Source organism: Ascaphus truei, chromosome 9 (genome assembly GCF_040206685.1).
Source record: "Ascaphus truei isolate aAscTru1 chromosome 9, aAscTru1.hap1, whole genome shotgun sequence".
Taxonomy (NCBI): Eukaryota; Metazoa; Chordata; class Amphibia; order Anura; family Ascaphidae; genus Ascaphus; species Ascaphus truei.
In genome coordinates, this window is record NC_134491.1 from 54,775,287 (window position 1) to 54,789,696 (window position 14,410).

General features: G+C 39.0%; 1 protein-coding gene across 7 annotated transcripts in view; it reads right to left on the reverse strand.

The window, feature by feature from the left end:
- Positions 1–283: 283 nt before the first annotated feature.
- Positions 284–14,410, reverse strand: part of CEP170B (centrosomal protein 170B) — a 51,517-nt gene continuing 37,390 nt past the window's right edge. For 5 of the 7 annotated variants that reach the window (XM_075614928.1, XM_075614926.1, XM_075614927.1 and 2 more), the window contains 8 exons: positions 14,135–14,366; positions 13,117–13,276; positions 11,159–11,197; positions 9,375–9,515; positions 8,300–8,388; positions 8,112–8,205; positions 7,871–7,922; positions 284–5,936 (listed from right to left, as the gene is read on the reverse strand). In XM_075614928.1, the coding sequence (XP_075471043.1) occupies positions 5,695–5,936; positions 7,871–7,922; positions 8,112–8,205; positions 8,300–8,388; positions 9,375–9,515; positions 11,159–11,197; positions 13,117–13,276; positions 14,135–14,366 (1,049 nt within the window). In that variant the 3' untranslated portion in view covers positions 284–5,694. The remainder of the gene's footprint in view (positions 5,937–7,870; positions 7,923–8,111; positions 8,206–8,299; positions 8,389–9,374; positions 9,516–11,158; positions 11,198–13,116; positions 13,277–14,134; positions 14,367–14,410) is intronic. The other 2 variants (XM_075614932.1, XM_075614931.1) reach the window with 2 other exon arrangements.

The window sequence follows — 14,410 nt, forward strand, 5'->3', positions numbered from 1 at the left end:
ATAGGAAGCCGTGACATCATCCCTTGTGGCTTCCTATTGCCCCACGTGACGCGGGACATTTAAACTGCACTGAGATACCAACAACACCTAGGGAGGGAAGCATCTTTTGAAGCAGCGGGTCCCCGGAGCTGAAATTAACGCAGATCAGCTCTGGAGAAGCCCTGCTTCAAACCTATTACAATAAAAGTGTCCCCCGGAGTGGCCGTCCCCTGAGACATATCTGGCTAGCCAGCACCTGTCCAGTTTACCAAGGAAAATAAATCAATGAATACAATGTCACATGGAAAAAAAAAAGAAAAAAAGAATGATTTATTACAATATTTTATGCAAAATTATATAAAATAGTAATCTATTTTATCTGACAAAAAGAAAACACAACCATATTACCAATTTAGAACAAAATCTACAGATGCAATCAAAATAAATTACCATAAAAATAAAAAAAAGTGGAATCAGTATGATTTTTTTTCTCTTTAAGTCGTACATTTTAACCAAGGAGAAAATAACAAAGGACAATCATCGATTATTTCAAGTTTTACAGATTAATTTAATTTCCGGTCATATAGTCAAGTTGCATTTGTGCTGCATGCAATTGGAATGACCCAGTGAACAATTTCGAAAGGAGAATCAGCAGCAAGAAAACAAGATAATCTATTCTTTGCCAGATGAGTCTGCAATGCATTGTAATACAAGCCTCTCAGGAACAGAATTAATATAGGCACAATTCAGCACATATTTAAAGTGAACATATCTCAAAACCATTAAAAAAAATTCTCAGTTCAACTTTCTTTTATATTTGTCACAATACTTTTTGAACAACAGTTTTAATATTTTGTAAAATGCATAATACATAATAGTATGTAATAAGCATCAGCACATTTTATTTTCATGCACCATGGACAGTAAACGTGTTTGATTTTTTATTTTTAAATATAATAATGTTCCAAAGTGTTCCGAATCATTCTATCACAGTGCAAAAAGTAAAAATACCACATTATTATAACACATTCGGATGGAGATGAAGCGGTCGATCAGTCCGATTTTAACTCTCAGTTTTTACAGTATCTAGGATGAGATCAGTACGTTTGAGAATGAGTCTTGTCTGACTGGTTTCTAATGATGGCCAACTATGAGAGAGCCAAATTAGCAAAGATCCCGTTATTACAGAAATAACAGAAGGGATAAGTCAGTTCTTCAGCATTTACGATCAATTTCATGGGATTTAAAAAAAAAAAAAAAAAACAACTTCAGTTTATATTTGCTGGTATAATAATCTATATAATAAAGAAGTCTTTTCATAATTAAAATATTCAATATCTTTTTTTCATTATTGCTAGAATTCAAATCTACATTATGAGCCCCTCTTCACAAACACTTTTTTTTTTAAAAATAGGTTAAGCATTTAACCACATCAAAACCCCTTCCCTGTGTTAGACAAAGCAGCAGACTTTGTTTTAAATTCGGACACAGTCCTAACCTACAATGTACAGTAGGTCTCCGGACTGGGGCGGAAATGTTACATGAACAAACAAAAAGGGACTAGGGGAATTTTCCGTTGAACATTCTGAAAATGCAATAATTACAGGGTAGCAATTTACCTAGTGAAGTCGATCTACTGCCCCATAGTAGATTAACTTGTGCTAGGTTCACTGTATCAAAATGCGATCTCTTAGTTCCTGATCTCAAAACATACCAGTTCTACTGCTTCATGATTCCAGTGGGTTAATGAAAGCTAAGGGAACATTGAATTCATTGGGATCTTGTTTCATGGTTGGGGATTCCGAGATTTCAGTTTGGTTTATAAAATATAATATAGTCTACAAACCAGCAATTTGATCTTTGGCTCATTCCCAAGGGGTCAACAACACTTAGCAATAATGCTTTACAGTTTCTTGAGATGATAAATTCAACCGCGTTTTTTTACACACATAAAAAAATAATGACATTTTATTTTCTTCGCTTTTACAGATTTAACATGGCCAACATGTCGAGTTTTAAATCTGCTAATCCATTAGCGCACAGCAAGAGAGAAAGCAGTAAGAATTAAAACGTGTATTGTGCTTTGTGGCCGTGAAATAAGAGATCGTTTGATCCCCTCCAGATTTGTATGGCGTAGTAGTACTATGTTAGAGTGCTCCAAAAATAAACAAAAGTAGGTGTATTTGAAGAATTCTATGCAAAACATGCTCAGACGTGTGAAGTAGATCATGAATCAGACTGCTTGGCAGAATGTGGCATGTCTATGATATACTGTAGTACTTATAGGAAATGATGCCCTCACTTGATCAATAAAAGGCAGTACTTCTGAGTAGAGATGGGCAAAACTGTAAAAATCTGTTTCCCGGAATTTCCCGAGCTTTCCATTCAAAATCCATCGACGGATTGTTCCAATGTCAAATCGGTGCGGAGTAATCCAAAACCGCCATTGGATACAATCTGGACGGATTTTTTAAGACTACAATCCGTTGTCGCTTAAAAATCCGACCACGGATTATTAATCCCCCATGTGGATTCTCAGTGATTATATATCTCTATATAAAAATCCGGAAAAGACGAATCGCCCTTTTTGAGACTGATTCGCGGACCAAAAGTCCTGGCCGATCCAAGGTGGATCCAAATCTGCCAAGAACAAATAATTCGTCAGTAGATGCCACTATAGCTATAAAAGATTCTGCACTCACTATCCATTTTTTGTAATCCCAAATCCGTTTCCGGCTGTATCTGGGAAGTCTATGAAATTATATTGGGGAAAATAAAATGGCCATCGTTGATTCAATCCTTTTATTTAAAAGGAGGTTGTATTTCCTCTCATTGTTTAGGATATATTCATTAAGGTAGAATGTAAATGTTGTGTTTGAAGTAACGCATCTGATTAAACACATATTGCACATACAGTATTGCATCGTTTGTCAGGAACTTAATGAGGTTTGAGAGAGCGGCAAGTCAGTGGTTCTTATCAATCTTTATAGGAATAATTGGGTCTTCACATAAACCTCTATTTGAAGACATCTTTTACTACACTATTCTGTGGAAAAAAAAACTAAAAAAAAAAAAAACCACAACGTAAAGTTTACAAAGGTTATGAATTTTTTTTTAAGGAAGAACCACCATAGTGTACATCAGGGGTGCGCAACTCCAGTCTTCTCAAGGGCCACCAAAAGGGTCAAGATTTAAGGATATCCCTGCTTCAGCACAGGTGGCTCAATCAGTGGCTCAGTGAGTCACCTGTGCTGAGGCTGGAATATCCTGAAAACCTGACCTGTTGGGGCGGCTTGAAAACTTGAGCACCCCTCGTCTACATGAATAAAAAAAAAATAAGTGTTCACAATAAAAGACCAACTGTGAAAAGCAAAACACACTTCCAAACGAATAAATAAAAAAATCTTGCAGGAAACATGATACCTTCTGAAAACGTTTCCATTCATTAATTTTGTTGAAGTGAAATGGAAATCTTTTCCCCCTTGAAACGCCAACAATCCGTGAAATTTAAAAGGCAGGTTATATGGGGAGGATTGTGAAAGGTAAAAAAAGTAAACATCAGTTTGTTTTAGTTTGTGATATATTGTATTGGACTAACGTGGTTCTTCTTCATATATGTAGCTGGTCACATTTTGGACCTCAAAAATCCCAGTTGTACGTCTTCTTCCCGAGAACATGGAACACTTAATAGGTCTCGAAAGCTCATGTACAAATACATCAACTAACAATTGTGTTGTTGATCTATGACAAAGATATCACAATCTCTAACAAACCTAAACTTCCAAGACCAACACAGATACTAAAACTTCTAAAAGGTGGGAACATTCAGCAAAGGTGATTGGCCCAAACGGCTATTTAAGAATGATATTACCAGAATATATCTTATCTATAGATTACATTTGATTTGGATTTAAAGTGCTTTGGGAACCTCATTCATACCCAGAAAGAGAAAAAATGGGAGCAGCAGAATGAGAACAATGATTTGAATGTCTGCATTATGCCAGAGCTACGATTATTCCTTCGTTATCCTTTCATAACCAAGAAGATGATGAGATGTTCAGCAGTTGAAGCTTTTGATTAATGAGATATGCCTGTGACATTCTCTGAATACCCACCAAAAAGCAACATGGACATATTTGAACCTGTGGATATTGCACATCACCTACTACGGACCATATTCTGTATCTGCCGAAGTGGCCTTTCCAGCCATTTTTGACAGATAATCCCCATTTAAGTCTATAGAGATTTTCAAACAAAACCAGTCCCTTCGGCATATGTAGAATTACCCCCTTGGAGTGTAATAAAGGAGGATTAGGGGGTATGATGCCTTTTATTAGACCAACAAGTAGTTTATCTGTTACAAAGCCTCTCAGGGTCAGAGTAACATGATAAAGGACCTGGAGAGGTTCGGAAGCTTGTAACATATCAACTACTTGTTGGTCCAATAAAAGGTATCATACCCCCTACTGTACTCCCTCTCCCTCCTTTGTTACTATATGGAAGGACCAACATGGGGCTATCCACCCTTCTCCCCTTAGTGAATTTTTTATTTATATATGTAGCTTTTCAGATTTAAATATTGGTTTAACCCCTTTGGTGGCTGAGATGTACTGCATAGCAGGCCCATCGGTCACCAAATGAGGTTTACAAAAGTGTAAATAAATTAAATATGAACCAATGTCGCCAAATATGCAGGGTTATTCAGTTGAATATTTATGCATCATGAAAAATACCAACTCCACAGCATCCAGCAGCATAAATCAGTTTGATTTTGACATGTATGTGGAAGAGCCAACAAAAAGTGGAAAACCTCTGCAAAAATAACCCACTCCCGGCAGTGTTCGACACTCATTTCACAATTTAAGATTTCTTTAATAGCCAAAAGTAGCATTCTGCCTGGCATCGTGGCATTTACAAGAGAACACAATCTAGAATGTGTAGAGAGTATCAAAATGTGTCCCAATGGTACAGTAATCAATATAGTGCTCAAGAACAAGATAATTCAGATTTGCAACTGAGCCCCACAATTATTGTGTATGAAATCAATGACATCCTGATCAGAAGGTCACAGTATTTGTGGATTGAGTGAAAGAGAAGGGATATTTTTAAATAAAGGCTCTTTAGATGTGTAACAAGCAGCAATACATATCCGTAAACCAACTGTGGATTACAAACAGAAAAAAGGTTGTAATGTTGGTTATGTAACTTACATCTACTTTAGAGCAGCGTATTACTATTATAGGATATTTCTACTGACACTGAAAAGCAGTATTTGGCCAGAAAAGGACCACATTGCTTTATTGGTACCATATTCACCTACTCAAACATTATTACTATTGTATTAAATTAGAGGAAAATTATATTTGTATGAATGATCAGTGCAGTTAAACTACAAGAGATACATATTCATGGCAGACTGTGGCATCAGATATTATCCAGCATTTAAGGACTTAATATTATGGCACGTTTCAATTCTGAAATTAAAATTCTGTGCTAAAAAAAAAAAAAAATTCAAGTAAATTTGCCTCTATGCTGAATTTGTTCTGCTCCACAGTGCTAGTCTTGTTTGATAAACAGGAACCCAACATTCATTCACACAGCAATGAGTAAGCAATCTACAAAGCCGCTTCACGCAGGAAATCACAAGCACTCAAATACTATACCAAAGCCACATTAATTACATAGGCTATTCATACGAGACGAAAAACACAACTTTCAGACAATGTAAGTGTCTTCCAGATCTCTACCAAAGCTGGATTCTGTTGATCTAGATGATGATCCAGAGTGCGACTTCTGCATGTAGGTTCTCGCAAGGACTGGCGGATGGGTATCTTTTCTGGCAGCAGAACTATGAGTAGTCCTAGCGATTGGATTTGAAGACTGAATGGCCGAAGACGACTTTTTGTTACTTGTGATGACATCTAGATGTCCCGTGGGGTCGATGACAGCATTTATAACTGAGGGAGAAGGAATAAAAACATTTATACTTGGTGGTTATATACAAATACAGAAAGTAGTGGTCTAGCATGTGGAAGCCCTGTTACATCAGCTCTGCACATGCTTAAATACAGGCAGTCCTCGCTATCCAACGTTTCACTTTACAATGAATGGCATATCCAACGCCTTACAATGCAACCCTATGGGCCGTTTTTCGACGCCGGAATGCGTTATCCAACGATCCCCACCACTGATTAACATGGGACTCACTTTACAACGGTTTCACTATTCAACGCTACTTCCAGAACGGAGTCCATTGGAAAAACGAGGACTGCCTGTATAGCAAATCCATTTTATATATATATATATATATATATATATATATATATATATATATATATATATATATATATATATATATATATATATATATATATATATATATATATTATACATACAGTATATCAATGGTCTGGAAGGGAGCGCTGGTCAAGAATATTAATAAAAACCATTTAGTTAATGAAGCATTGTGAAAGCTCCCACAAAAAGGAAAGAAGCCATCATTTATGCAGCTAAAGCACTCTTCCTCGAAATGGGGGAGTGCAAACGAAAGGGGGAAAAAAGGATAGTGCAGCGATCTTAATAAAATGACATTGAAATATGAAGGCTCTATTGTTCTGCACATTACATGAAAATCCAGTTATTAGGACCTACGCTGACTTCCAACCCAGTAATCTTCTTAGTGAATGGAAGCAAGTGTTGACGAGGATAGACGAGGAACGAACCGGAAATGACGAAAGACGCCGAGGACCAGCCGGCAAAAGCACCAGGTTCCGGATAATATATTGGTCTCTCTCCCTGTGTTGTTTTTGTAAGCGTATTGCATTTTCGGAACAGTGAGTGTGAGTGAGTGTTACTGCGACCAGAGGTTATTTTAAGAGTATTAGATATACTATACCACCTGTTTATTTGTCTCTTTACTCTCCATATACTATAAATGAGAACACTTGCCTCTAGCCACAGAAAATTCCTGGGTTGGAAGCCATCGTTGAGCTTAAAGGAGAAATCCAAGACCTTTTTTTTACACACACACACACACACACACACACACACACACACACACACACACACTTGAAGCAGGGGGTCTCTGGAGCTGAACTGCATTAATTTCGGCTCCAGTGACCACCTGCTTCCAGATATATTTACCTCCGTAGGGGGTGCCAGTATCTCCCTGCTTTTTAAAGCTCTGCGTCACGTGGACCAATAAGAAGCCGAACCTGATGACATCACGGCTTCCTATTGGACCGCAGGACACAGGAGCTTTGAAAAGTGGTCATTATGTGATCCCTGCTACAGAGTGGCTACCGACACCCCCTATAGAGGTATGTATTTCCGGAATCAGGGGGTCCCAATAGCTGAAGAGTACAGCTTCGGAGATCCCCTGCTTCAGACCTACGTAAAAAATTTAAATAAATGAAGACAAAGAAATGTTCTTGGATTACCTCTGTAGAGGGTGGATTTTCATTTTACATTCGAGATCCTTCACATTTCAATTTTATTAAAATTGCTGCACTAAACTGTTTCATTTATGTTTTTCGGTTGAACTCCCCTATTTTAAGGAAGAATTGAAGGAGGAATGATTGGACGGTTCTGTTTGGGGTTTGAGCGGCATCCTGCCAGTGTCAAGAAGGGCGAAAAGCCGTTTACGGCTTCCACCCGGCACCGTTTATTTCCCCCTTTGTATTCATCATGCACATAGAAACATTCACCAAACCCCATATCTAGGTAGCGCCTCTGAGATCGGTTGTTTTTAAGCTACAGTATTAGGACAACATATCCCAACCACATTGTTGGGAGAACGATTTCAGTGATAACTCTCTATCGCGATGTTACTGTATAGTATCACTGGCATTCTAAAACAGAAATAGCTAATAAACTGAATCGAGATACCAACCTTCCAATTGTTTCTGAACCCTTCGCAACTCCTTCAGAATAGAGCTGATTTCCTTAAGGAACAACAAAACAACAAGTCATGTACAAATTATATGTTAATAGCAGGACTGTAAAGACTAAATCTAAAAATTAAAAAAAAAAAAATAATAATATTAATGTGACATATTGGCAATTTTTTTTATGGAAAGAAAAAAACGCTGGGAGAGAAAAGAGTAAAAAAAAAATAATTAATTAACATTTACCTTGTTAGAGGTTTTGAGAATTGGCACTTCATTTTCAGAGTGAATTTTTGCCTCCATCTCTTCCCAGGTTTTTTCTTTATTCTGAAATAAAATTCTGAAATGGAGAACAACGTTATGAGGTTAAATCCTGTGAATTAGGAGAAGGGGTAGAAAGTTGGTCCAAATAAAAATATTTTTAAAAGACCTACTTCATTTTATCTGTAAGGGTTTCAGTATTTGCACATATAGTGTGTGATAACTGTGATACAGGATTCAACATCAGATTGTCAAATATCACCTGAAATATAAAACAGTGCATTAATTGGCTGATATCGTAAAACCTAAACCGTAAAATATTAGACATTTCTAGCTTATTAATTGTGTTTTACATATCCTTTATTTAGATAGGGGCTAAATATTCATTTGTTCTACACTCCCTCTATAAAAAGAACTTTCCAAGCTTTCAACTCGTACAGGTGGCAGGGAGTTGTCCATGTTCTACAAATACCTAATTTAACGACCCCGACTGCGGAATCAGGAGTGGTCATATTTATTCTGTTGGTAACCCCATGACAAAGCATGCAGTGCGAAACGCGTTGAGGTCACGTGAGGCTGTCTGGAGCACGCTCTCATTGGCTAGTGTAGCTGAACCAGGAAGTTCGGGCTGGCGTTCCATCAGCTGTTGGAGATCGCAGCATCAGCGGATCTTGACAGCAGCCACATTCTTACTACCTGGTCAGCTCACCGCCTTTGTTTTTCCTTTTTTGCATTGCATTCCAGTATAGTTTAGTTTAAATGTATTGTTATTTTTATGCTTTGAGAATTTAGTTTATCGTTTCATGTTTATATTACCTTTATGCTTTATTGTTGGCATAGTGTTACTGTATTTTTTAATTATTTCTTTTCATTATTGTTATTTGTGGCCCACTATTTATAGATCCTTAGTGGACCTTCATAATTTAAATATTATACTAAAATTGTATTTTATATTACTGACCCCCAGTGCGCTGTTTGCATGTTGTTCTTGTAACAATATTAGGACTTAAGATTATATCTCTGTGCGTGTTTGGAGAAAACGTGGGGTGCTCGAGGGGGGGGGGGGGGGCAGTGGGAATAAACAGCAGCATTTGTTACCGGAATCCAAACGTTTTTGGGAAGCGCACTTCGTGGGAAGGTTTGCAGTGATACTCGCTTGGCGTACTGAGGCAGGCTTTAAAAACAAAGGACATTCTGCAACCCCAACAAAATTCCCATGAACCAGAAGTAAAAACGCAAACCACTCGCCTCCTCTCTGTTTCTACTTCTCCTCTTTGACGGATCTTCTTCACGGCTGTCGTTCATATTTTGGTCGAAATCCCTAAATCCCATTGATCCCGGAGGAACTTTTTGGTAGTTGAGACTTGCTTCTGAAATGTGCTGTACCAGCTTAAAGCAGAGAGTGAAGCAGAAGTGATTACACAGAGAAGCAAGCCAACGGGCGGCTACTTTCCATTGAGACACGGATATAGCTTGCCATTGATGTAAAGCAGGGGGCAGCGAAAAACACTTGGGGCTTATAAGAATATCACATTAAAAGGTTAATAAGTAATCCTTGGTCATCCAAATATTTTGTGTGTTACCAAATATACACAAGGTCTGATGCCTTTGGCGTGTTCTCTCGTTTGCTGCATGAGGTTTTTACAAAGTATCACCGTAAAGTTTGCTACAGGACATATTGTCAGTAAGTAGTTAAATCGGCAATTCGTGCTTTTTTTATTTATTTGGTTTTTCTTTTTACCCTGAATTGAAGCAGGGGGTATATGGAGCGGAACCCTATTCATTTCGGCTCTAGGAACCCCCTGCTTCCTGAGATACCTGCCTCCATAGTAGGTGCCGGGAGCCACTCTGCTCGGCTACCTGGGTTCATGTTATGGAGGCGTTTTAAAGCTCCCGCGCCCTGCGGGCCAATAGGAAGCCGTGACTTCATCAGGTTCGGCTTCCTATTGGCTCGCGTGACGCGAGAGCTTTAAACTTTAAAGCCTAGCAGAGCTGCTACCGGGACCTAGTACGGAGTTAAGTATCTCTGGAAGAAGGGGGTCCCGGAGTTGAAATTAACTGGGTTTTAAAGTGCTTGGCTTGCTCCTTTAAAGTCAAACCTAGGTTTATAGAAGTAACATGTACGGAAAAATCTCAACCAAATAGGGTGCTTCTGAACCCGAATAAAGTGAAATCTAAGAAAATACATTGTTACACAAAAAGTATCCCAACTACAATGGGATGTACAAACTTAGGTTATATATAAATACATTTTTTGCTAAAAAGTTTCATTATATTATATTATATTATATTATATTATATTATATATATATATATATATATATATATATATATATATATATATATATATATATATATATATATATATAAACTTTTTAGCAAAAAATTCTGGCAAAAGTGTGGAATTTCACAAGAGAATCTATATTTGAACAACATCCAGAGCCTGAAATACTAAATGGCTCAAGAAAGAGAGATTGCAGTATATGATAGATTTATAAAGCCCTGGTAAGGGTTAGGCAGAGGTTATCAACTCCAGTCCTCAAGACCCTCGAACAGGTCAGGTTTTCAGGATGTCCCCGCTTCAGCACAGGAGGCTCAATCAGTGGGTCAGCCATTATGACTGAGCCACCTGTGCTGAAGCACGGATTTCCGGAAAACCTGACCTGTTGGGGGGGTCTTGAGAACCCCTGGGTTAGGGAATCTGTTCCGTGGTTAACTTCCACCGACTTGAATGAAATTAAACGCCAGGTCACGTTCCAACGAACCTGTGACCGGCGCATCATGACTCCGCCCTTACAAGCGACTAGTTTGCGGTAGAGAAAGAAATGGGTTCTCTATTAAATAGGACCCCCTGTTTTCGATCTCTAATGCTCGGTAAACAATTTGGCCAAACTGTCCGATTTCGCAAACCTTGTCGTGAACCGAGATGGAACGTTTGCAGATTGCTAAGTCACGCCACACATTTTACCAAGATGAAAAATAAAATTAATAAGTTTAGTCAATGAGGAAAACGAAAAGAAAATGAAATGCACCTGTGATGGACAAGCTCGTTGTAACGGTCTTTTAATTATCTGTATTAAAAAAAAAATAATAATGGAGAAATTAACAGATGAACTCATGAGAAAAGTCTACTGGATTTTTAATGCATGGGTGCTCAACTTCAGTCCTCCAGACCCCCCCAACAGGTCCGGTTTTAAGGATATCCCAGCTATAGCACAGGTTATTCAATCAGTCCCTGCTTCAGCGCAGGTGGCTCAATCAGTCCCTGCATCAGTGCAGGTGGCTCAATCAGAGGCTCAGTCTAAGACTGAGCCTCTGATTGAGCCACCTGTGCTGAAGCTGGGATATCCTGAAAACTTGACCTGTTGGGGGGCTATTGAGGACCGGACTTAAGCACCCCTGTTCTATTGCATTAAAAATAAATAAAAAAATAAGTTTTGCAGGAACACAAGTTATAATGTGAAAGATAAAATCAGCGTATTTAAAGAAGCTCTTGAACACAAAGGACAGCTGTGACCAGTGGCATAACTACGCCTTAAGGGGCCCCCGGGTGATGTCATGACGTCACTGCGTCACATGTCGGCGCATTGCCATGTGAAATCATGGAGGTGGTCTGCTGAGTTAAAGAGGGCCCGCTCTCTTGCTGGCGAATCGGTTTCATTGCTGTCGGGAGGAGCGCGAGGCCTTTGTAACCGCTACGGAGGTAAGTATCTTGACACACATACATATATATTTTGTGTGGTCTCAGGGGTTCCCAAAAAAGAGCTTGCTGGGGTTCTGTGTGTTTGTTAGCTCCGGAAACCCCCTGCTTCAAGCCTTTAAACTAAAATAAATAAACAAGGCAAGAAATGTAACAAGGGTGCTGTTTTAAGGAAGGCATCCCTTCTACTGTATGTAGGCACCATACAACAATAAATATACTGTACTTTTCAAGTTAAAGTGGTGGTTTTACTAGGCAAGAAAAAGTAGTCAAGAAACAGGCATTATTTTTTAGGTGTTGCCAACACAGTAGTATTATATGGTACAGTATTATTATATGGCACAGTAGTATTATATGGCACAGTAGTATTACATGGCACAGTAGTATTACATGGCACAGTAGTATTACATGGCACAGTAGTATTACATGGCACAGTAGTATTACATGGCACAGTAGTATTACATGGCACAGTAGTATTACATGGCACAGTAGTATTATATGGCACAGTAGTATTATATGGCACAGTATCTTGCCAAGAGTAAGAAGCCTAAATCATATCTGAAAATTCCAAAATGTATTACAGATAATCCCCAAGTCAGTACATACTGTATCACAAATCACCATGTCAAAAATGTATGTTATAATCAGAAATGTGTTACTGTAAATACATTTTCATTTCGCAATTTCATTGCGGCTGCGAGTGTATTTTTCACCTGCAGGACGCGGAGAGCAAAATTGTCAACTAAAAGTCTCTCTTTAGAAGAGAATATATATTGTTAAGCTGTGACACAAAGCTCTCCAAAAATGGTACGGGCCGCCCATGTGACAGGGCATTACCTGATCATAACCACCATCTGATGAGGTTGAAACGTTATACTTTCCACTAATAATAAACTTTATTTCATATATTGCTTTTCTCCCAATGGGACTCAAAGCGCGTCACAATTACAGTATGGCGCGCGGTATACAGCCCATAGGATTTTTAGACACAGCCCCCGCCCAGATGAGTTTACAATCTATGTTTTTGGTGCCTGAGGCACAGGGAGATAAAGTGACTTGCCCAAGGTCACAAAGAGCCGACACCGGGAATTGAACCAGGCTCCCCTGCTTCAAAGTCCGTGCCATTGTCATCAGTGTCTTTACTCGCTGAGCCGCTCATTCGCCCTTTTTGATCACACATTCTGTGAAAGTTTGCTTAATCCCCTTTTTTTTTTTTTAAACGGAAGAAAAAGTGGGAATTTTAAAGTTCTTAAATATTGTTACGTCCAAGTCCTTCTTAAAAAGTCTTACCTCTTCCCTCGCAGATATGGTGGAAGCTGGGGTGTTAGGCACAGAACTGAGTGATGTGCTATGTCCAGTTCCTGATGAACTCTGCGAATCGCCGTCTCCTGCTACATCGTGAATCTCTCTTGCCAAACTGGCTACATCTTTCACCAGGGTTTGACTTAATCTATGGCAGACAAAGAGTAAATCTTCAAATCTTGAATATTGGTGGAATACATGTAAAACCGGCAACTGCTATATCTAATAAAATCACCAAAAAAATGTCATTTTTGTTGCAGGATTTCTATTGGACCTATATGAAAATCCTTCACGTCTTGTACATGGACATGAAATCTCCCGCCTCTTCTGTATTTGAGAAATTGTCCTTATCAGTGTCTAAAATTAAAAGCTTGATAGTGTAATAGCACATCACAGAAGATTGTAGCCTGATTTCTAATAACTGCTACACATGTCATTTGTTCTGCACCTTCAAAGCAGCGCATAGCTTTGAAGCAGGAGGTCTCTGGAGCCGAGATCCATTCATTTCAGCTTTGGGGGAAAACCTGCTCCTCTAAGTACAGACCCCCGTATGGGGCGCCAGGATCTCGGCAAATTTGAAGGCTCCCGCATAACGCGGGCCAATAGGAAGTCGAACCTGATGATGTCACAACTTCCTATTGGCCCGCAGGGCGTGTGAGCTTTGAAACTCCGCCTTTGTGTGATCCCTGCTAGCCGAGCGGAACTGCTACCAGCACTCCATATGGAGGTAAGTATCTCCGGAAGTAGGGTGTCCCCAGAGCTGAAATTAATGGGGTTCAGCTCTGGAAACCCCATGCTTCAATCCCATGTTAAACAAACAAAACATAAAAAAAACGCCTACGTGGGTTGCCTCTAAGGGGGATAAATACGTTGTAGCTACACAGAGCAACAAGTCTGAGAATTTCAAGCTACTGTACAAAGTGGTTGATATATGACTTTATGGAGTTTTCTTAAAAAAAAATTGCGGGAGACGCCAATGATTTGAAAATTAGACCCGAGAACTCACCTGGCTATTTCTGCAATTTCTGCAGACTGGGCCATAAAGTTGTTATAAACTTCCTGCTCATCATCATCTTGATGTCCATTGTGCTTTTGTCGCCGGGACGTTCCATGTGCCTTTGGAGTCTGGGTCGCTGTTGAAGCATGGGAGCGTTTGTGTTTAGGGGTACTATGATTGGAGCCATACTCCTCCTCAGATGTAGAAATATAATCTGAACCCTGTTGCCTTCTTCTTGAAGCTTATAAAATGAATTGGTTTTAGAGAAAGAGAAAGTTAAAGATC